The 22,871-nt window shown below is 44.7% G+C and overlaps 2 protein-coding genes across 2 annotated transcripts in view; one reads left to right on the top strand and one right to left on the bottom strand.

Annotated features, from left to right (window-relative positions):
* Positions 1-18,835, bottom strand: part of EFTUD2 (elongation factor Tu GTP binding domain containing 2) — a 46,497-nt gene extending 27,662 nt beyond the window's left edge. The window contains exons 1-7 of the mRNA XM_066263429.1: positions 18,624-18,835; positions 12,567-12,675; positions 6,586-6,751; positions 4,795-4,873; positions 2,354-2,429; positions 1,811-1,876; positions 999-1,034 (exon numbers count right to left, since the gene is read on the bottom strand). Coding sequence (XP_066119526.1) covers positions 999-1,034; positions 1,811-1,876; positions 2,354-2,429; positions 4,795-4,873; positions 6,586-6,751; positions 12,567-12,671 — 528 coding nt within the window. The 5' untranslated portion in view covers positions 12,672-12,675; positions 18,624-18,835. The remainder of the gene's footprint in view (positions 1-998; positions 1,035-1,810; positions 1,877-2,353; positions 2,430-4,794; positions 4,874-6,585; positions 6,752-12,566; positions 12,676-18,623) is intronic.
* Positions 18,836-18,972: 137 nt separating this feature from the next.
* CCDC103 (coiled-coil domain containing 103) lies at positions 18,973-22,871 on the top strand. The gene is made up of 4 exons (XM_066263431.1): positions 18,973-19,073; positions 20,197-20,348; positions 20,740-20,872; positions 21,483-22,871. Exons 2-4 carry the CDS (start codon positions 20,206-20,208, stop codon positions 21,933-21,935), a joined length of 729 nt encoding a protein of 242 aa, XP_066119528.1. The 5' UTR covers positions 18,973-19,073; positions 20,197-20,205; the 3' UTR covers positions 21,936-22,871.

The raw sequence follows: 22,871 nt of genomic DNA, 5'->3' as shown, positions 1-22,871 counted from the left end.
GTTGTGCATTCATTGGTCTCTTCCCGTAAGTGCTCTGACTGGGGATTGAACTCACAATCTTGGTGTTTTGGGACAACACTCTAACCAACCGAGTTAACCAGCCAAGGCCAGAAAACCCATTCTTTTTTTTTTTTTTTATAAATTTTTTATTTATTTACTTTTTTAGATTTTATTTATTCATTTTTATTAGAGAGAGAGGGAGAGGGAGAGATAGAGAGAGAACAGGGGGAGGAGCAGGAAGCATCAACTCCCATATGTGCCTTGACCAGGCAAGCCCAGGGTTTTGAACCGGCGACCTCAGCATTCCAGGTCGACACTTTATCCACTGTGCCACCACAGGTCAGGCCAGAAAACCCATTTTTTTTTTTTTAAGTTCTTTTTTTTTATTTTATTTTTTACTTTTTTTTATTTATTCATTTTAGAGAGGAGAGAGAGAGAGACAGAGAGGAGAGAGAGACAGGGGGGAGGAGCTGGAAGCATCAACTCCCATATGTGCCTTGACCAGGCAAGCCAGGGTTTTGAACCAGCGACCTCAGCATTTCCAGGTCGACGCTTTATCCACTGCGCCACCACAGGTCAGGCCAGAAAACCCATTCTTAAAGAGAAACTACTCCTAGAAAGGGACTGTCCTACAGATAAAGTCATCTTATGGATTTTAAGCATAATGTCATTTGAAAAATCAGGTGAACTTCTGTATTACAGCATAAATATCAATATCACCTCTTAGTATCTGTCCTATTAGGCCACATGAAATCCAGTCAAGGACAGGAGAGTCTCCCCTTACCCTTACCCCCCTTTTATCCTACAGCTTGCCTACCCAACTCTCGTTTCAAGTTACAGATCATGGGATGACTGGTAGAGGCAGAGAGATGAAGAGAGGGGAATGAGAGAGGGGAGTGCGGTATGGACCCAAGTGTTATAAATACTACCTATACTCCCTACAAAACTACTGCTGGGTCTGGTGTGGGCAACGAGCGAATTTCCCAAGGCACACTTACCTCTTGCTCTGTGAAGAGGATGTCAGTGTAGCACAGCTGAAAAACAAATGCACTGGCGTTACCACCTGATTTCGGACTCCTCTCCCACACAAACCATCAATCATGTTCCTTCCCCATCTCCCAACTCAAGGGTTTCTGCCTCAAGAGAAGAGATTGAAGAGAGCAGGATGTCCCTACAGAAATTTCAGACAATGAGACCAGTGGCTCTCATATGGAAAATGCTCCTGGATGTGTGCGTTTTTGGGGGGGGGGGTGGTCACTGAAGACCAGGCATGGCTGGAGAGCTAAATTATATCAAATGCACCGAATTCTTAGAGTGGTCAAGGGAGACACATCCAGCCTTCATGGAACCCCCACGTGTCAAAATAGTCAATCTGGTCGAGATTGAACAATTATTGCACTGAGACTTGCAGCCACACTTGGCCTCATCCACAGGCATTTAAATCTATCAAGAAAACAACAAGGTCCAACTGTATTATATTTATAAAGGAAGCTTTTAACACTATGATAGGAAAGAACAGGCTATAAAAGTCAGAATATATCAGAACAGAAGAGGGATCCCAAGTGTAGAAGAGATCATCCAAAAATACCACAGGTTAATTTTTGTTCGTTTGTTAATATTCTTTATGCTCCTGAGAAAGTTGTAATTCCTTTCTTAAAGACTATTAATAGAGATTACAATTATAAAACAGCACTTTGTGGGTGTCATTATTTATAATGAGAGGGAAGGCTGAAGGAAGGGGAAGGAGAAAGGCACACCCCTGTATATTCTAAATGGTTCATCCTAAACCCTCAATAGAATTTCTACTTACATCCTGGTCATAGCGCTTTCTGATTTCCGGGTGAGTCTGCTCTATTAAACAATCTACAAAACATGTCTGAAAGGAAAGAGAAGGTTAAGACCTGCCAACCACAGAGGAAAATTATTCTGCCCTTCCCCCAGCTCCCAATACACCACATCATTTAGGCATAAGGAGGGGAGGAAGAGAACAAGGAGAATTATGGGACAGCAAAGGATTAACACTGAAGCCACAGGATTATTTTCAAATGAAAGATGCAATCTTTCTTGGACAAGCATCCCCAGGGAAATGAAAACACACAAAATCAGAGTGAGGCTCAATTTTCCCTCTTCTTTCCTGGAGACACAAGGCTGAGGCATACAAGTGACTTACTAACAGGCTCCACCTGCTGCTTAGGAAAAGCTAGAATTTTACGGCGAGGTTTCACAGTAACACAGAGGCCCCCACAGCCAGGAGGTCCAGCCTTATGGGCTCAAACCCCAATCTGTGACTCTGAGGGCTGAAAAAATGAGTCGGAAAGAGAACCCTGTTCCAAGCAGCCGGAAGACCCCTTACCTTGCCGTGATGGAGATGGCCACAAAGGGTCACATTTCTGATGAGCTCTGAGTTATCCATCAGATCTGCCAAGAAACTGAAAGGAGGAAGGAAAAGAGAAAAGGGACTTTGGCAAAAGTGTTCAAGTGGGGAGGGGTGCTGTTGGGCAAATGACTTCGTAAAATTTGTATTTTTTGAGTTTGCTCACTTTTATTGTTAGAAAATGGCTCTGGGCAGCCACATGTGTGCTTGCCCTCAAAGCAGGGTAGTTGATTGCAAATTGCAGATTGCATTCCTTCTTGGGGGGGCCATTGTTTTTGCTAATGTTTGCTGGAGGAGAGGTTTTCGCACCAGAAAGTTTTAAAAAGGAGAGAGAGAAGCCATGTTTGCAGAGAGAGAGCAGAAAGAATGCAGATGCTGAAGAAGAAGCTAGTTTGTGCAGAGAGAGAGAGGTGTGCTGATGGGAACCAGAGCTGAGGGGCTTTTGTGAGCTCCACTGAGACTGGTAAGGTAGATTCTAGGAGGAACCGGAGAAGATTCTCCTGGTTGTGGAACCGGAGAATGTGTCAGGGCTTTGTGAGCTCTGAATGAATGAAGAGGGAAGTGTTTCCCTGTGTGTTTGCTTGTTGGCTGGTGTGAGGCTTTTAATAAAGAAATGGCCCACCATTTTTTGGCTCCACTGTTTCTTTACTGTCTGCCTGAATCCAATGGGAACCTGCATGTGCATGGCTGCGACTACGGGCCATACAGATGCAGAAGTGTTTTAGGTATTTGTAGTTGTTCAGGAACAACTTTCAGACTGACAAGAGAATGCTCAGGGGCAGACGTAAATTTCTACATGTATACAGTTTGGCTTTGGGAACAGACTTGTCCATGAGGGTGACACAATCCGGAATGAAATGTCATGAGGATTTCAACAGTAAAATAGCCATAAAATAATGAGATTTAAAAAGCAAAGAAGAAGCCCTGGCCAAGTTGCTCAGCTGGTTATAGCACCATTCTGATATGCCTAGGTTGTGGGTTCGATACCCAGTCAGGGCACATACAAGACTCAATGCATAAATAAGTGAATCAACAAAGACATCTCTTTCTCTCCCTTCTTTTCCTCTTTCTCTAAAATCAATCAATAATTTTTTTTAAAAAACAAGAAAGAAAACCCAAACCAAATACCAGAACACACATACACAAGTACTGTCCCTTTCAAAATCTTCAGGCTAGATGCTACCCATTTATTCCACTGATGCCAAGAGGACTTAAAATAACTTTGGGAGCTTCTCTTCTGAAACTGTCATCAGAGCCAGTTAACATGTGGATGCCATCTCATTGATAATGCTGAACAGAGGACTTCTGTCTCCCAAACCAGCACTGTCTTTCTTGCTTATCACCCATATTACTTATGGTAAGTAATCTTCAGATGACTTTGGCTCTTCAAAAAGTTCAAGTCTGTTTTCAAAGACTGGAGATGTTTTTAAAATAAACATTGAGAAAGAACAGAAAGGAATATGAAGCAAGTTCTGAAGAGAACTGAAAAGATGCTTCAAAATGTCTAAATGATGGCAGATGAGCTAAACCCCGAGAGGACCCGCTCTTTCGGGCACACAAGATAACAACGTGGTTGAAAAAGTTCCACTATCTAATAATGAGTCACAAGCACTTCAATATACGAAGGCCTTACAAGTGCATTTCATAAATTTCAATATTTTCCAAAACAGTTTAAAGAGTTTAAATTATTCTCTACATACAGGGTTGGACAAAAGTAGCTTTACAGTTACTCATATGGGAAATAATACAACAATTTCTAAGTAATAATACAAGAATAAACTCTGAGTTTTGTGTACTCACAACTGTAAGCCTACTTTTGCCCACTCTGTACATCTACCTACTCGTCCCCTCCTTTTAAAAATAGAATTGGTATGTTCCTAGAATACTTAGCAATTTTGCTGAGTCAAAATAGGCTCTGCAAGGCTCCATTGGAGCAAAGTTGGCCCGGGCACTGAGGATGGCTCTGGTTGCAACAGAGCAGCACCCCAGATGGGCAGAGCATCACCCCCTAGTGGGCATGCTGGGTGGATCCCGGTCAGGCGCATGCGGGAGTTGTCTGACTGCCTCCCCGTTTCCAACTTCAGAAAAAAATACAAAAAAAAAAAAAAAAAAAAGGCTCTGGTGACCCAGCATTGATAATTATAATACTTAGTACTCTCGGTCTGAAAGGCTGGCTTTCAATATCGAACTAAAGATTTGGAGGAAAACAGCTGAGAGCTGAATGAAGGCCAAGAAAAAAGTTAAGACTGAAACTAAATACAGCAACCATATAAACTGAAAGGAAATCTTGGCAAACTGTAGAGAGAGACTTTGCTTTTGCAGCTCACTGTCTACTTCAACCATAAACCACCTCCTGCACGCTCATGAGAAAATGAACCCACACTATTCATGAAGAGAGGCGAAGAGCCCTTAGTACTTACTCCATTTCATATACTGTGACAGGTAATGTCTGCTCCATCAGAGTGAATTTTTTGGTTTTTACCGGCTTAATAATGGGTTCTAATGGAAAAAAAAAAAGTAGTGATGTGCAGGTAGGTAGAAAACATAAAATTACAGAGCTCTATTCCATCACACTGAGCTTTCAGAATGTATGATACATAATATCAGTTTTTTTGAAAGATTTTATTTATTTTAGAGAGAGGAGAGCAAGGGAGAGACAGAGAGAGAGAGAATGGGGGGAGGAGCGGGAAGCATCAACACATAGTTATTGTTTCTCATATGTGCCTTGACCAGGCAAGCCGGTGTTTCGAACAGGTGACCTCAGAATTCCAGGTTGATGCTTTAGCCACTGCACCACCACAGGTCAGGCGTGATATCAATTTATGTTATTCTCAAAGATCACTCAGATGTTGAGAAAGTTCTGGGAATGCTGTTTTGCACAAGATCGTAAAGGATCTTGAATTGTGAACTGAGTTTGGACTTCTTTTTGTGGAAGAAAGGGTGAGGGACTGGACGTAGGTTGAGGTCAATGTCAGTTCAAAACTTCTCCTTGCATTTATAAAATGCAACTACTTAGAAAATCAGTATTGTAAGGATTGGTTAAAAGAACTGGGATTATTTGGGTAAAAAACTACCAGAGCATCCCAGGCCGGTTGGCTCAGTGGTAGAGCATCGGCCTGGCGTGCAGGAGTCTCGGGTTTGATTCCCGGCCAGGGCACACAGGAGAAGCGCCCATCTGCTTCTCTACTCCTCCCCTTCTCCTTCCTCTCTGTCTCTCTCTTCCCCTCCCACAGCCAAGGCTCCACTGGAGCAAAGTTTGCCCGGGCGCTGAGGATGGCTCTATGGCCTCTGCCTCAGGTGCTAGAACGGCTCTGGTTGTAACAGAGCAGCGCCCCAGATGGGCAGAGCATCGCCCCCTGGTGGGCATGCCGGGTGGATCCCGGTCGGGCACATGCGGGAGTCTGTCTGACTGCCTCCCCGTTTCCAACTTCAGAAAAATACAAAAAAACAAACAAAACAAAACAAAACAAAAAACTACCAGAGCAGAAGGAGAACTTAAAAACAGTCTCCAAGCACCTATATAGGTACTATATAAATAAAGAAATAAATGCCTGACCAGGCAGCAGTGCAGTGGATAGAGCGTTGGCCTGAGACACAGAAGATGCAGGTTTGAAACCCTGCGGTTGCCAACTTGAGCATAGGCTCACCAGCTTGATTGAACAAGGAGTTGCCAGCTTGAAGCCCAAGGTCACCAGCTTGAGCCTAAGGTTGCTGGCTTGAGCAAGGGGTCACTGGCTCAGCTGGAATCCCCCAGTCAAGGCACACATGAGAAAGCAATCAATCAACAACTAAGGGCCACAACAAATAACTGATGCTTATCATCTCTCTCCCTTCCAGTCTGCCCCCTTCCCCATTAAAAAAAAAAAGCTATGAGTTTTACTGAATATTAAGAGGGTTAAATGGCTCTGGCTGAGTAACTCAGTTGGTTAAGCATCATCCCAATACACTAAGGTTGCAGGTTTGACCCCCTGTCAACCAATGAATACATAAATAAGTGGAACAACAAATTGATGTTTCTCTCTAAAATCAATAAATTAAAACAAAACAGAAAGCAAAAAACAATGTTAATTGAGTCTCAATTTAGAAATAGTGCTTGAAAGCAGAGAAAAACTAATCAATTTATCCACTGAATACTCTAGACTGCTGGTAGTTTGAAATGAAGTGTCCGAGTGTCAATGCCACCTCTCACAACCCGGTGCCTCCTGACCTACCTGTGAGAGGCTGCGTGTCTTCCTCCTGAACTATGGTCTCCACCTCAGGACCATACACCTCTTCAGCTGTGGGGTAGTACTTCTTGTCCTCATGCAGCACCACCTCCATCCCAGGGTGATCTTCATCATGATCGCCTACGTCATCGTCATCGTCATCGTCATCCATCTAAAGGCATGAGAGGGAAAGGTTCTGTAAGAGGCATGCACTTTTCCTGCTCAATAACTGACAATACACGAGTTAAGAGCACTTAACACTCCACATGAGTGACAGCTTCTGATTCTGAGTTCTGGACTAGAGTCAGTGGGGCAGGTTCTACTCTTGAATATAACCCTTCACAAAGAGAAGACTGTAAGCCATGGCTACAAACAATACTCCTTATTCAAACCAGCCCCTTCCTAAATGTGGGCCACTGGGTGACACGAGTTGACTGGCTACCTCCTAATCTCTTTACATTCTACTCGTACTAATGTGGCCTAAGATCGCATTTGTTCTTTAGGCAGCCAGACATACTCTGCTGGTGGCAGCTCCAAAACTGCCATCAGGCCAGTTTCCTCCCACTCCATACTGCAGGATGTATTTTAAACCCAAGTGTAGAATTTTATGTAATAATTTCCAACTACCTGTAATTATTTCTATGTAAGTGTTCTGACAGCAACTCAAGCTTGACAAGTCTAAAATAAAACTAAATGCCTGACCTGTGGTGGTGCAGTGGATAAAGCGTCGACCTGGAAATGCTGAGGTCGCCGGTTTGAAACCCTGGGCTTGCCTGGTCAAGGCACATATGGGAGTTGATACTTCCTGCTCTTCCCCCTGTTCTCTATTTATCCCTCTCTCTCTAATAAAAAATGAATAAAATATAAAAAAAAGTAAATAAATAAAATAAAACTAAACAAGCATCTTTTTTTATCATTTCCCTTTGTTATAACCATCTGGTCATCCAGCTCCCCTCATTCTCTTTCCCCCCACATTCAAACAGTGGCCCAAATCTACACCTCTGCATCCTCCCATTGTGATGAACAAGCCTCCCGACCCTCCCTCCACTAGAGCATCCTGCTCTGATCATGTCACCCTTACTCCCAGGTCTCCATTCAAGGCCTTCTATAGCCTGGCCCCTCCTCTCCGCTTCATACCCACAGCCCCCCTCCAGTGAGGGCTTCACCACTCAGGAGGAGAGATCATTTCCTCTAACACACAAACTCTGAGCCCCTGCTCACCACACTCCTTTCTAGACTGGCCCTCCTTCTTTCCTAGCCCTATTATCAAAATACTATGCATCTCTCTACTGTTATATAAAAAATTTTTTTAAAGATTTTTTAAAATTGATTTTTAGAGAGGAGAGAGAAAGAGAGAAAGGGGGTGGGAGTGAGCAGGAAGCATCAACTTGCAGTAGTTGCTTCCAGAATGTGCCCTGACCTGGGCAAGCCTGGGGCCCCAAACCAGCATTCCAGGTGAACTGCTCAACCTACTGTACCACCACAGGTCAGGCAATAAAAAATGTTTTTAAAAAATCTATGCATCCCATGTGGACTAGGAAGCTATAAGGAACTCTTTTCTGCTTGGAGGAGTATGAACTAGCACAGCCACTCAAAAGAGTCATCTGACAGTACTTGTATAAACACGTTAACAAAGTACAGACACATAAATATTATATATATATAATCCTATGATCAACAACTCTGCTTATGGGACTCTAACCCAAAGGAATTTTCTTTTTTTTCCTTTTTCTTAAGATTTTATTTATTCATTTGAGAGAGGAGAGAGAGAGAAAGAAAGAGAGAGTAGACACAAGGGGGGGAAGAGCAGGAAGCATCAACTCCCATACGTGCCCTGACCGGGCAAGCCCAGGGTTTTGAACCGGCATCCTCAGCATTCCAGGTTGATGCTTTATCCACTGAGCCACCACAGGTCAGGCCCAAAGGAATTTTCACATGGTGCATAAAAGTGAGAATATTCACCACAGTATTGTTTGTGTTGAAAGAAGGCTGATAGTAGGTAACCTAAGGCTGACAGCAGGGTGTTCATCACTAAGTATCACACACCATGGAGAACAGAGCAGCAATCAAATACCACAGACTACATGTATGCACAGCAACAGAGATGGATTCCAAAATGCACTGCTCATCACACAGAGTGGACACAAGTAAGAAACAGAATGATGCAGAGAATATGTTTCCATTTACTTAAATTAATACACGTGCACAATGCAACTATACATTTTATAATTCATACAAACAAAAAGCATACATACATTAGATCAATTACTAAGGTAACAGGTATGAGAATGAGATAAAAAGGAATAGGGTAATTAAACAAGAGCAGAGCCTTGTACAGGCAATAATAATGAGCAATAGGAACTAGAGTATGATTAACTCCACCTCTGTACTGAGGTGAAAGCATTCACACATAGCCCAACCATTCTTCTTCTTTGTTGTTAACAGCTTTACTGAGCTGTAATTCACATTCTATGCAATTCACCAATTTTACGTGCACAATTCAATGGTTTTTAGTATAGTCAGAGCTGTGCAACCATCACCGCAATCAATTTTAGATCGTTTTAATCACCCAAAAAGAAACTCTGTACCCTTTAGCCATCACTCCCCAATACCATGCCCAACCTAGACAATCACTAATCATTCTTTTCTTCTTTTTTTAGCACTGGAGGAGAGGGAAGAGGGGAGAGCAGAGGGGGGACAGGGAGACACACACGGACAAACAGGGAGATGAAAAGAATCAACTCATAGTTGTGGCATAGTTGTTCACTGACTGCTTTCTCATATGTGCCTTGATCCCACACTCAAGTCGGTAACCCCACATTCAAGTCGGATGAACCTGTGCTTAAGCTGGTGACCTCAGGGTTTCGAACCTGGGTCCTCATCATCCCAGGCCAACACTCTATCCACTGTGCCACCACCTGGTCAGGCTCCTTCTCCTTTTCACCTCTACAGATGCCTACCCATTCTTCAGGTTCTTTGAATGTGACTTCCCCAGATATCTTTTTTGGTCATCCCAACCAGGAGCAATCCCTTCTTATATCTTATTACCATGATACAAGTTAATATGTCTTAAATGGACTTGTCCTTCCCTGTCTCATATTCCAAACACTTTTGTATGTACTTCATCTCCTCTGGCAAACAGTAGGTTCTTGGAGGGCAGGGATAATGCCTTGGCTCTCTCTGCAGCATAAGTCCTTGTAAATAACAAGTGTTCTATAAATACTTAATGAATGAATTCTTAAGCTTTATTTAACCTGGAATTCAAATTTGTGGGAATCATTTTGAATTTAGATTCTGTTATTCAATATATTAGCTTATGTGATGTGCAAATTTCATCAACTTCTCTATCTTCACCCAAGTCACTGACAAAAAGGTTGAAAAGGATGGGGCCAAGCATAGATGCCTGGGGCATGTCACAAGAGCTCTGGCAGCAACCCATTAATCAAAACTGTCATAGTACATTTGACCCCCTTTATTCTCCTCCCTCCACTCCCCTCCCTCTGGTAACCACTGCACTTTTGTCCATGTCTATGAGTCTCAGTTTTATACCCCACCTATGGAATGTACACCCGAAACCTATGTGTTCCTATGCACCAATGTCACCCCATTAAATTTAATTTCTAAAATAACCCCACAAAACTCTTTCAGTATCATTGTTCAACGGCTGTGACTTCTCATATTATGACCCAGCCCACATCCTTTCCACAGGACATCATCAGTTACAGTGCTTACCTTGGGAAATGGAATCAAAACCAAGGAATAGTTCCTACCTATTTGAACAGGTACCTATTTGAATGAGAATGTGTTCACGAATTACTTCTATAATTAAAATTACCTCTTTAAAATATATTTTTAAAATGAAAATAACTGGTTTATAAGAAAAATAAGATATTAAATGCCTTGCCTAAATCATGATACGTAATTTCCACAGCATACCCCTGACCCAGATCTCAATCTAATACTTTTATCAAGAGAAATTTTTGGTCCTGGCTGGTTTGCTCAGTGAATAGAGCATCGGCCTGGTGTGCAGATTCCTGGGTTCAATCCCCAGTCAGGGCACACATGAGGAGCGACCATCTGCTTCTCTTCCCCTCCCTCTCCCTCTTCTCTCTCTCTTCCCCCTCACAGCCAGTGGCTCAATTAGTTTGAGCGCTGGCCCCGGGCGCTGACGATGGCTTAGTTTATTCCAGCACTGGCCCCAGACCAGTGCTAGGTGGATCCCCGTCGGGGTGCCTGGAGCAGTCTGTCTCTATCTCCCCTACTCTCACTTAAAAAAACAAAACAAAAAAGAGTAAATTTTAATTAAAACTCATAGGAGCCTAAGTGTTCAATGTCATCTGTCTTGAAATTCCTTCCATAATTTTGATCACAGATGCGTATCACACTTACAGCCTGTAGTCTGAAATGCAGTGCCTCATCTCCATCTTTGCAAAGTAGGACAAGTTGCCTGATTCAATTTAGAGCACCATAGCCAGTCCCTGGTTTCTTTTATTATTATTATTTTTCAAATTTGTTTATTTTAAAGAGATAGGAATGGAGAGAGAGACAGAAACATCTATCTGTTTCTGTATGTGCCCTGACCGGGGACCAAATTCCAATCTCTGTGCTTCGGGATGAAGCTCCAATCAACCGAACTACCCAGCCAGGACAAGTCCCCAGTTTCTTAAAGGTGACCACAGTGGCTCTGAGCTGACCTCTGCAAGGTCTCCCCATCACCCTACTCAGGACCTGATACAACTTGGCCTGGAGACTTGAAGGCATTTAAGGCTGCAAACTGCTCTCTTTTCACTTCACCTATATGGCTTCAGTTCTCTTTTCCCAGAGTTTATTCTTTTTCTAGCTTGAAGGACATCTCCCCTGATGGAGAAGACATGGCAGCCAGGACTTCTGTTATGCTTCCCTGATGTTTTGTTAATGTCACACATATTTCAATGAGAGGTGGGCCTATCTATTTCTTGTTCTGAACATTGCTAAGATACAAAAGTCCCTTTGGTGTATTTTGTGAGCCTCAGACTGATCTGGACTTATTGTCCATAGCTCTCCTCCTAAAGGGGAGTCATAGAAATCTGCACCTTCTCTACTGTTTTTATTCATCTTTCAAAATCTGAGCTTATGAGGGAGTTCCCAGTGCAGCTGCACTTGGAAAAGGTGATTACCTTCTATTGTCTTTTGGAATTTCAGTAACTAAGTTTTCCTAGAGGCAGTCTAAGACCCCAATAAGTCACATTATAAACAAGGCATTGTTAGAAATGTACACAGGTATTATGGGAGCACAGAGGATTCAGTACTTTACTCCTTTTTTAAAGCATTTTTAAAATTTATTTATTCATTTTAGAGAGGAGAGGGAGAGAGAGAGAGGAGAGACAGAGAGAGAGTAGGGGGGGGGGAGGAGCTGGGAGCATCAACTCCCATATGTGCCTTGACCAGGCAAGCCCACGGTTTCGAACCGGCGACCTCAGCATTTCCAGGTTGACGCTTTATCCACTGCGCCACCACAGGTCAGGCTTACTCCTTTTTTTAAAAAGAGAGAGAATGCCCTGGCCAGATAGCTCGGTAGGTTACCATTGTCCTGATACACAAAGGTGGCAGGTTCGATCCTCAGTCAGGGCATATACAGGAGGAAATAGATGTCTCTGTCTCTGTCTCTCTCCCACATACACCCCTTCCTCTCTCTCTAAAATCAACAAATTAAAATAAAAACCTAAAAACAAAAAAGAGAGGAGTCCTCGCCAGGTGGCTCAGTGGATAGAGCACCATCCCGGCACCTGGCACCCTGAGGCTGCAGGTTCAATCCCTGGTCAGGACACATATGAGAAGCAACCAATGAGTGCAACTAAATGGAACTAAGTAGAACAATGAGATGATGCTTCTCTCTCTCTTTCTCCCCCTTCCTCCCCTTCCCTTCCTCTATCTCCCTCTCTCAAATCAATAGGAAAAAATTTTAAAATAAAAAAAGAGAGAAGGAAAAAGTAATGTATCGGTCTTACCTCATCAAGATCTTTGGTCTCTCTGCCCAATTCATCATCATCTTCATCAGAATCTAGCTCTGGTCCAATGTAATTCCCAAATTCATCATATAAGTCAGTATCCATGATGCTGAAATTCAAGAAAAGGAGTTAAGATTCTGGCAAGGTAATCAAGGCCTCCATGCTATGATGCCACTGCCCTAGGCTCGTAGTTGACCATACCCTTCACACATCTCCTCTCCAATTACACCAGGAGTAGTCAACCTTTTTATACCTACTGCCCACTCTATGTTAGTAGTAAAATTTTCTAACTGCCCACCGGTTCCACAGTAATGGTGATTTATAAAGTAGGGAAGTAACTTTACTTTATAAAATTTATAAAGCAGAGTTACAGCAAGTTAAAGCATATAATAATAATTACTTACCAAGTACTTTATGTTGAATTTTCGCTACGTTTGGCAGAATAAATCTTTATAAAACAACTTAAATCTATCTTTTTATTTATACTTTGGTTGCTCCACTACCGCCCACCATGAAAGCTGGAATGCCCACTAGTGGGCGGTAGGAACCAGGTTGACTACCACTGAATTACACCAACCAACCGCTTCCCTAAGCCCTGTACTTTCCCCGCCTTTCTCTTCTAGTCATTGTCTCTGTTTACATGCTCTTCTTTTTTTTTTTTTCCTGTATTTTTCTGAAGCCGGAAACAGGGAGGCAGTCAGACAGACTCCCGCATGCGCCCGACCGGGATCCACCCGGCTCGCCCACCAGGGGACGATGCTCTGCCCCTCCGGGGCGTTGCTCTGTTGCAACCAGAGCCGCTCTAGCGCCTGGGGCAGAGGCCTAGGAGCCATCCCCAGCGCCCGAGCCATCTTTACTCCAGTGGAGCCTTGGCTGTGGGAGGGGAAGAGAGAGACAGAGAGGAAGGAGAGGGGGAAGGGTGGAGAAGCAGATGGGCGCTTCTCCTGTGTGCCTGGCCGGGAATCGAACCCGGGACTTCTGCACGCCAAGCTGACGCTCTACCACTGAGCCAACCAGCCAGGGCCTGCTCTTCTTTTTTTAATACTAAAAAAATTTTAAAATAACTTAATACCAGAAAATAATAACTTTCTTTTTTCCTAAGTTATTTGAGAATAAGCTGCTGACACATGCCTCATCACCATCTAAAACTTCAGTGCAGGGCCAATCTGGCCTGTTGCCTGATTTTACACAGCCCTCAAGCTAAGAATACCTTTTATATTTTTAAATAGTTAAAAAAAATTAAAAGAATAATATTTCACGATATATGAAATTCAAATTTCAATGTCTATAAAAACAGCTTTATTGGAACAGAGCCATGCTCATTTGTTTATATTATCTGTGGCTGCTTTCACGCTGTAACAGCAGAGTTGAGTAGCTGCAACTGAGCCCATATGGCCCAGAAAGCCTAAAATATTTACTACAGAAAAGGTTTGCCAACTACTGCTTTAGTGTGTGTAATGCCTACAACCAAGGACTTTTCCCTACATAACCACAATGCCACCATCAATGGCCCTGGCTTGTTGGTGGATAGAGCATCAGCTTGGCGTATGGATGTCCCAGTTTTATTCCCAGTCAGGGCACACAGGAGAAGCAATCCTCTGCTTCTCTCTTCCTCCCTCTCCCCTTTCTCTCCCTTTTCCCCTCCCGCAGCCAGTGGTTTGATTGGTTCGAGTGCTGGCCCTGGGCACTGAGGATAGCTCAGTTGATTCAAGCACCGACCCCAGATGGGGGTTGCTGGCTGGATTCTGGTCAGGGTGCGAGTCTCTCTATCTCCCTTCCTCTCACTTAAAAAATAAATGAAAATCACATTTCTACCACTTAACCCACAGACCCCAAACCTTACAAATTGTTCTAATAATGTCCTGCAAAGGAAAGGATCCAATCTAGGACTGAATGCTTGCATTTAGTTGGAATGTCTTGAGTTGTTTATTCTGGAACAGTTTCTCAGTCTTTCCTTGAGTTTCATTAGTTGACACTTTTAAATATTACAGGCTAGTGAGTTTGTAGAATGTTCCTTAACTTGGGTTTATCTGATGCTTCCCTGTAGTTAGATTAAGGGTATGCATTTCTGGCAGGAATATCACAGACGTGATGCTGTGTTCTTTTTTTTTTCATTTTTCTGAAGCTGGAAACAGGGAGAGACAGTCAGACAGACTCCCGCATGCGCCCGACCGGGATCCACCCGGCACGCCCACCAGGGGCGGTGCTCTGCCCCCCAGGGGGCGATGCTCTGCCCATCCTGGGCGTCGCCATATTGCGACCAGAGCCACTCTAGCGCCTGAGGCAGGCGCCCGGGCCATCTCTGCTCCAATGGAGCCTTGGCTGCGGGAGGGGAAGAGAGAGACAGAGAGGAAAGCGCGGCGGAGGGGTGGAGAAGCAAATGGGCGCTTCTCCTGTGTGCCCTGGCCGGGAATCGAACCGGGGTCCTCCGCACGCTAGGCCGACGCTCTACCGCTGAGCCAACCGGCCAGGGCTGTGTTCTTTTTAGTGCATCTCCTATCAGGTGGTATGTGATTTTAATTTGTCCTATTAGTGATGATATTACCTTAATAACTTGATTACAGTGGTGTCTGTCAGGCTCTTCTATTGTAAAGTTACTTGTTTTCTCTGTAATTAATAAGCATTTTGTGGGTTTTCTCCACTTCAATGACTGAAACTCTATTCAAAGTACAGTTCAAATACCACCTTTCAAACTTTCCTATATCCTCACTTTCTCACTCCCCTATGCTGCTATAGCTTTATGCCCCTTTATTAGTATTTAATTGCTTTTATTTATTATTATTTTTTTTAATTTTCTTTTAACTTTCTTTATTCATTTTGAAGAGAAGAGAGAGAGGAATAGAGAAGGGGGAAGGAGCAGGAAGCATCAACTCCCACATGTGCCTGGACCAGGCAAGCCAGGGGTTTCGAACCAGCAACCTCAGTGCTCCAGGTGAACGCTTTATCCACTGCGCCAGCACAGGTCAGACAGTATTTAATTGCTTTTAATGGCTGTTAACTGTACTAATTACCCTCACCAACAACTCTGCAGCTTACAGTAATAAACAACATACCAGAGCATGCGTTAAAGGCCTGGGCTCTGGAGCTGAAAGACGTGGATGTGAATCCTAACTTTTGTTACTTAATAATTACGTAACTTTAGGTAAATTACTTCACCTCTCTTAATCTGTTTCCTCAACTGGAAAATGGAGTGAATAATTTCCACTGCATGAAAGGTTAGGAGAATTAAAAAAAAAAAAAAAAAAAAAGAGTCTGTGTAAAGAATTTATGAGCCCTGGCTGGCTGGCTCAATGGTAGAGCATTGGCCCCGAGTGTGGATATCTTGGGTTCGATTTCCAGTCAGGCACAAAGAAGAAGCAACCATCTGCTTTTCCATCCCTCTCCCTCTCCCTTCTCTCTCTCTCTCTCTTCCCCTTCCACAGCCATGGCTCAATCAGTTCAAGTGCTGAGGAAGGCTCTGTGGAGCTTCTGCCTCAGGCACTAAAAATAGCTCAGTTGCACACATGGCCCCAGATAAGGGTTTCTTTGAGGTACATGTGGGAGTCTGTCTCTCTATCTCCCCTCCTCTCACTTAGAAAAGAAGCAAAAAATAATTATAATTTATGAGTCCCAAGTTCAATAAATGTTAGCACAGTCCTGGCCAGGTAACTCAGTTGGTTAGAGCATTGTCCTCATGTGTCAAGGTTGTAGTTTTCATCCCAGGTTGGATCAGAGCATATACAAGAATTAACCAATGAATGCATAAAGAAGTGAAACAACAAATTGATGCTTTTTTGTTCTCTTCCTTTCTCTCTAAAATCAATCAATTTAAAAAATGTTAGCTAGCATTCTTTTTTAAAACACTTTTTTTTCAGAGACAGAGAGAGAGTCAGAGAGAGGAATAGATAGGGACAAACAGGAACAGAGAGAGATGAGAAACATCAATCATCAGTTTTTCATTGTGACACCTTAGTTGTTCATTGATTGCTTTCTCATATGTGCCTTGACCGAGGGCCTTCAGCAGACCGAGTAACCCCTTGCTCAAGCCAGCGACCTTGGGTCCAAGCTGGTGAGCTTTTGCTCAAACCAGATGAGCCCACACTCAAGCTGGCGACCTTGAGGTCTCAAACCTGGGTCTTCCACATCCCATTCTGACACTCTATCTACTGCGCCACCGCCTGGTCAGGCAGCTAGCATTCTTTTCTGGTCATTTCCCCCCTTTTTTTCTAAGTGAGAGGAGGGGAGATAGAGAGATAAGCCTCTTGCATGCACCCCAACCAGGATCTACCTGGCAACCCCCGTCTGGGGCCTATGCTCTACCCAGCTGGGGCCATGCTCACAACCAAGCTATTTTTAGCACCTGACAGGAGGCTCCATGGAGCCATCCTCAGTGCCCTGGCCAATGCGCTCTAATGAATTGATCCATGGTAGGAGGGAAAGAGAGAGAGAGAGAGAGAGAGAGAGGAAGAGAGAGAGAGAGACAAAAGGGGAGGGGTGGAGAAGCAGATGGTCGCTTCTCCTGTGTGCCCTGAGACTGGGAACTTAACCCCAGACACATGCAGGGCTGATGTTCAACCACTGAGCCAATCAGCCAGAGCCCCCCCCCCCTTTTTTTTAACAGAAACAGAGAGAGAGTCAGAGAGAGGGGCAGACAGACAGGAAAGAAGAGAGAGATGAGAAGCATCAATTCTTCACTGTAGATCCTTACTTGTTCAGTGATTCCTTTCTCATATGTACCTTGACCAGGGACTCCAGCAAAGCGAGTGACCCCTAAACCTGTGACCTTGGGCTCAAGCCAGCGACCTGTGAGCTCAAGCCAGTGACCATGGGGGTCATGTCTGTGATCCCACTCATGCCAGCAACCCCGCGCTCAAGCCAGATGACCCTGCGCTCAAGCTGATGACCTTGGGGTTTTGGGGTTTTGAACCTGGGTCCTCCGCATCCCAGTCCGACACTCTATCCACTGCACCACCGCCTGGGTCAGGCTTGGTTATTCTTAAATACAGCAATCCTATGCTCCTTGTGCCTACCTGTGAATACCTTGCATAAGTAAGCACTGTTAAATATTAAGTAAACAGAATGTTTAATTCTGAGAAACTGTTATTTCTTGCACTAGGTTAATCCTCCTACCTCAAATGCAACCCGTTGAGTGCTTATTGAGGAGTTCCAAGAACTAGTAACTAATGTAAAGTATTAGGGTAACTTTTAATATGCAGAGATTCTTTATGATTCCAAAGAGCTATCCCATATGTGCTCATTTCATTCTCCCAAGACCCATGAAGTGACAAATCAGGCTAATTTCTGCTTCAGGGATACCGTACTTGCTATTGTCCTCAGAAATGCTCTTCTTTTGAATATTCCCTCCATTTCTCTTGGGTCTCTACAAAAATGTCACACTTTCTGAGAAACTTTCACTTGTCACGCTAAAACAGTCCCCCATACACACATTCTCCAACCCCCACGTTCACCGTTTTATTATTATTAATATTTTCCCTGAAATATATCTATTCATGTATTTACTGTCATCTCCTCAACTACAATTTAGGCAAGAACTTTATCTTTTTCACTTATAACAGTGCCTAGCACAATACAGGGCCTCAATAAGTATTTGTTGAATGAATGAATGAATGAATGACACCAACAAGGCACAGAGAAGATACCTGACTTGCTCGCAGTTGCACAAAACTAGTAACTTCTGGTATCAAACCTCACTGCAGCTTCCCGCTATAATGCAGGCTCTTACAGGAATCCAGAATAAGAACGGAGGGAGCTTGGTAGAGGAGTGAAAACGACACAGATGGGGCCGGACAGAGGGACTGAACAGTGAGAATATGACTCCTACCCAGGGAAGGGATTTTATGGACGATACTGAGGGAATCCCGGAATCCGGGAGTGTTGGGTGTGTGTGTGTGTGTGTGTGTGTGTCTTTCATTCCTTTTTCCACTCCATACCTCAATTTACCCACTTGTAAAGTGAAAGAAGCAGATAAGATATAAAGTCTCTTCCAGATCTGATATTACTTAATTTCCGATCCCACCCGGAGCAACGTCCCCCCGCCATTGACATCCGTCAGCTCACCTCCCTCCTGCTCAGCCAGAAGCTTCGGTAGGCCAACCGACACCGCGCTTCCGGCCCACGCCGCGGCACCTTCTGCGCCCGCTGCCCGAAAGGACCCCACAGACGCCGCGGTCGCGTTTCTACCGCGGAGGACAGCCCTCTGCCTAAGGACCAACTAGTAGGAATGGCGACCGCGAACACAGGAACGGGCGAAGTGGACAGTGGATCCCCAAATTGAGGCGTAGGCTGCTCTAAAGAATGAGGCGTAGGCTGCTCCTAAAAATCCTGAATCTGATCAGGCGCCTCGGACCACACTGAAAGGGGGCCTTCGGGCCGATCACGTGGGCAGGCTGTTGGAGCAGTTCCTAGGCAACCACAGCTGTGGGGCATGGTTTACGCTGAGCTGTTCCGGAGTATCTGGGACTCCCCAAAGCAAGCAAGGGAGCCAAGGCCAGGGCTACTGGGGTGACGGTGAGGGGGGCAGGAGGGTTAGTTCTATTTATTCAACGACTGGGGAGGGCTCAGAACTGGACAAGAGCCAGAACACTTGATTTCAACTACTGGTCATCGCAGCCCCCTTCTTAGTGTTTAGTTTACACGCATTGGGGTAAAGGGGGAGGGCTGTAGTCCTGGTTGCAGACATCCTGCTGCCCGGTCCTAGGGCTGTTGATGATGACTGTGCCACTAGCTCAGTGCACCAAGAATCTGAGGTTCAAAGGTGCTCAGCAAGGCAAAGCAGAGCCCAGACTAGAACCCATGTAGATGATCTCCTTCCAGAGTAGTAGTAGGTCAGTCAGCCTCGGATACGTGGAGGCTGCAGAAGTACAGTGGCAGAACTAAAGAGGTAGCTCACGTAACTAGAGACCTGTCCTCCATCCCTGGGTTGGACAGAGGGATTTGGGGACAGGGATCATTAAGCCCCTTCCTTTGCCTCTTCCACATGATTTTCTGCTCAGTTATTGCATCTGGTTTGGGTGAAAAGTGTCCCTTCTCAGTCAAGACATTTAATGACGGGTGAAATTTTATCCCTGGGCTCAAAAGTAGCTAACAATTGTTCTGCTTTTGTGTGAGGTTCTGCTCTATCACAACAACTCGCTATGTGGAAGAGGGAAGGAACTGAATTCTGAGATCCAGATGCTTCTTAATCTAAAGCACAAATTTAAAATATTTTTAGAGGAAGAGAGCACAATTAAGACGGTGCCCTGGCTGGATAGCTCTGTTGGTTAGAATGTTGGCCTTACAGACAGAGGTTGCCAGTTCAATCCCTAGTCAGAGCACGTACAGAAACAGATCAATTTTTCTCTTTCTTCTTCTTTCTGTCTCTAAAATCAATCAATAAATTAAAAAAAAAAATTAAGACATGGCTCCAAACGGGAAGGACTCTATTATTCTATTTTCAGTGACAACAAATGTTAAGCAAATCCTCACTGTGTAACTCTATAGAGAATTAGATTTTTTAACAAAACCCTACCCAAGATAAGTGACAAGATATCCAGAGTGTTTTTGGATTTTGTGGGCTAGTAGAGAATCTAGATGCACTTTGTTTCCCCTGTCATTGACCTTCCACTGATGTCCAGTCTGTTTGCCTTCCCAGGCACAGGCCATGGAAAGGAATGACATTATCGACTTCAAGGCCTTGGAGAAAGAGCTGCAGGCTGCACTCAGTGCTGATGAGAAGTACCAGCGGGAGAATGCTGCCAAGTTACGGGCGGTGGAACAAAGAGTGGCTTCCTATGAGGAGTTCAGGTTGGCCTAATGTCATTTTACTCAGGCCTTCTTGTTATGGTAGTGGATAAGAGCGTGAGCTGTGAGGTCAGACAATTCTAGGCTCAGTCCTGGTCCTGCCCTCTGCTACTTGCGTGATCTTGTGCAAGTCATTTAACCTCTGTGAGCCTCTATTCTTCATCTGTAAAAGAGAGTAACCATTACTATAATTAAATGAGTTATTACATGTAAGATTTCTAAGCATAATATCTGGGACGTGGGAAGTGCTTAAAAGCTTTCAGCTATTGTTGCTGTTGTTATTATTATTGTATTGACCTGCCAAAAGGTTCAGCCTGTATCATGCAAAGTCCAGCTACCTCACACCCACAGAGAGCATTAGGTACATCCCTTAATCTCTTTCCTTTGCCTACAGGGGTATTGTCCTTGCATCACATCTGAAGCCACTGGAGAGGAAGGACAAGATAGGAGGAAAGAGGACTGTACCCTGGAATTGTCACACTACTCAGGGAAGGACCACCCAGGACGAAGCCACTGAAATCTCCCAGGTAGGTGAGGCACAGCAGGATTCTCTGCCCTAAACCTCCAGTCCTGTTGTCTTACAACATATACCTCTTTCTTATTTGTCATGTTAAGCCAACAGAGGCAGGTTTCTGCCTCCAATTCTGAAAAGAAAAGCAACCATCAGATGGTGAGTTAAATTAGGCAGAACAAATCAGGAAGTTGGCAAGGCAGGCTGGTCCCTTTCAGTCATTTCTTTGACTTGCATTCACAGATCGGATTTGGGTTGCTCTGGGTTAAATGGTAAATAGCACAATCATCCTGTGGCAGTATTGGGAGGGAGACCCAGCCTAGCGGATCCTTAACACTCACCTTGAGTTCTTTCTCTCTTCCTGAAGTTTTTGGTCATCCCCTGTGTCCTTTTCAGGGTAAACCCTTACTCTCACATTCATCAACAGGAAAATCCTGGTACAACTGATAATCTCAAATCATGGCCTAGGTTCTTTGGGACCCTCTCTCATCTGAAAATGAGACCACAGCCTTCCCAGTGCTCAGAGAGCAGTAGCAGAGCTAAGATGAAATCCTACAGGCTCCCCTCACTCTCACCGTCGCAGAGCAGCTGAAAGAGCTCTGAATCCCCCTTCTTTTGTGATCTAGGAGAAGACATGCCTGCAGCCTGAGACCTCAGCAGAGTTCTGCCGGGATTGGCGGCGATACTTGCGGAGTGGGCCAGAGCGCTACCAGGCCCTGCTGCAGCTCGGAGGTCCAAAGCTGGGCCACCTCTTCCAGATGGACGTGGGGTTTGGACTTCTAGGGGAGCTTCTGGTGGCACTGGCTGATCATGTGAGGCCAGCTGACCGGCTAGAGGTGCTGGAGGTCCTGCGCAGCCTGGCCAGCACCAGGCGCTTTGCTCTGAACCTGAGCCTGATGAGCCGCACAGAGAAGGACAGCTGCAGAGGCTTGTTTCAGAAGCTGAAGGCCATGGGCACCCCCAGACCCGTGAAGGAGGGGCGCAGACAGGAGGAACAGGGTCTGGAGGAGTGGCCTGGTGGGCTCCAGGAGGAGGAGAGGCTCCTAGAAGAGCTGCTAAGGCTGTACCAAGTGGATTGATAGGTCCAATTATCTTTAGAAGTGCCCAGTGGTCACCGGAGGCATGTTTTCTTTGTCTTGGGGGCTCTGCAGGACCATAATAAGAAGCCCACACCTAATTCCCTTCTCAACTTGTAATCTTCAGAGCAAAAGCTGGAATTGAGTCTTACCCCTTTCTCCAACCCCTGAGTGGCTGGATGTTCTGAACTATCAAAGGCCCAGGAAGAAAAAGAACTTTGCTTCCCACCCCTAGAGTCTGTGAAGCCTGTGGCTCACAGCCCTGAGAGATGGGCATGTGCCCAACCAAATATTGGCTGCACCACCCAAAAAAGGGAAAAAGCAAAATCATTCATCTTCCAGGGTAAACAAATACTGATTTCCACAGCATTTAACAAAAATATTTACGATGTAAAACCAATGAATGGACATTTAATTGACAAATGGTCAAATGATACCTAATTTGAGAGAGGTGCAGTATTTTTCCCCAGGGGCTGAGTTCCTTTGCAGGTTGGGCTTGGGAAAGCCCCAAGCCATCAGTAAGTCTGGCCAGCCTCCCAGGCTTCTTCAGATGGCCAGATGTGAAGGTGGTAGTTTTCCTTCAACTCCTGGATTAACCAAAGGGAAGACCCTTCCACCAGCCAGGCAGGGCAAGGCCTGGTGCTGGAGGCAGAGATTTCCCTGTCTAGCCCCTAGGCCCTTGCTAATCATTCCAGTTTCTCCTGACCCATTGACCCATTCTTGGGTCATGCCAGTGTTCTAGAAAGGGAAGAGAGGGCCAGGTTCTAGAATGGTTTTTCCTTGAGATCACATCTGTCACAGAAGGGCATCTTATACATCAGCTGGGAATAAATTGCCTTGCTTTGGCCGGTTCCCCTGCAGATTGTTGCTTCTCTTCTTGGCTGCTTAATCCTTTCCTCATAAAGATACCACCTCCAGCAATGATTTCTAGCAACCCCA

This window comes from Saccopteryx bilineata, chromosome 2 (assembly GCF_036850765.1).
Source record: "Saccopteryx bilineata isolate mSacBil1 chromosome 2, mSacBil1_pri_phased_curated, whole genome shotgun sequence".
NCBI classification, from domain to species: Eukaryota; Metazoa; Chordata; class Mammalia; order Chiroptera; family Emballonuridae; genus Saccopteryx; species Saccopteryx bilineata.
The sequence above is the reverse complement of the archived record's forward strand: the minus strand, read 5'-3'. Positions and strand labels throughout refer to the sequence as shown.

What these genes read in the sequence shown, in the direction of transcription:
- CCDC103 (XM_066263431.1), top strand. Translation starts at nt 20,206, where the DNA reads ATGGAAAGGAATGACATTATCGACTTCAAGGCCTTGGAGAAAGAGCTG. An exon ending in GCTTCCTATGAGGAGTTCAG is followed by an intron (nt 20,349 to 20,739) that starts GTTGGCCTAATG and finishes CTTTGCCTACAG; the next exon opens with GGGTATTGTCCTTGCATCAC. An exon ending in AAGCCACTGAAATCTCCCAG is followed by an intron (nt 20,873 to 21,482) that starts GTAGGTGAGGCA and finishes TTTGTGATCTAG; the next exon opens with GAGAAGACATGCCTGCAGCC.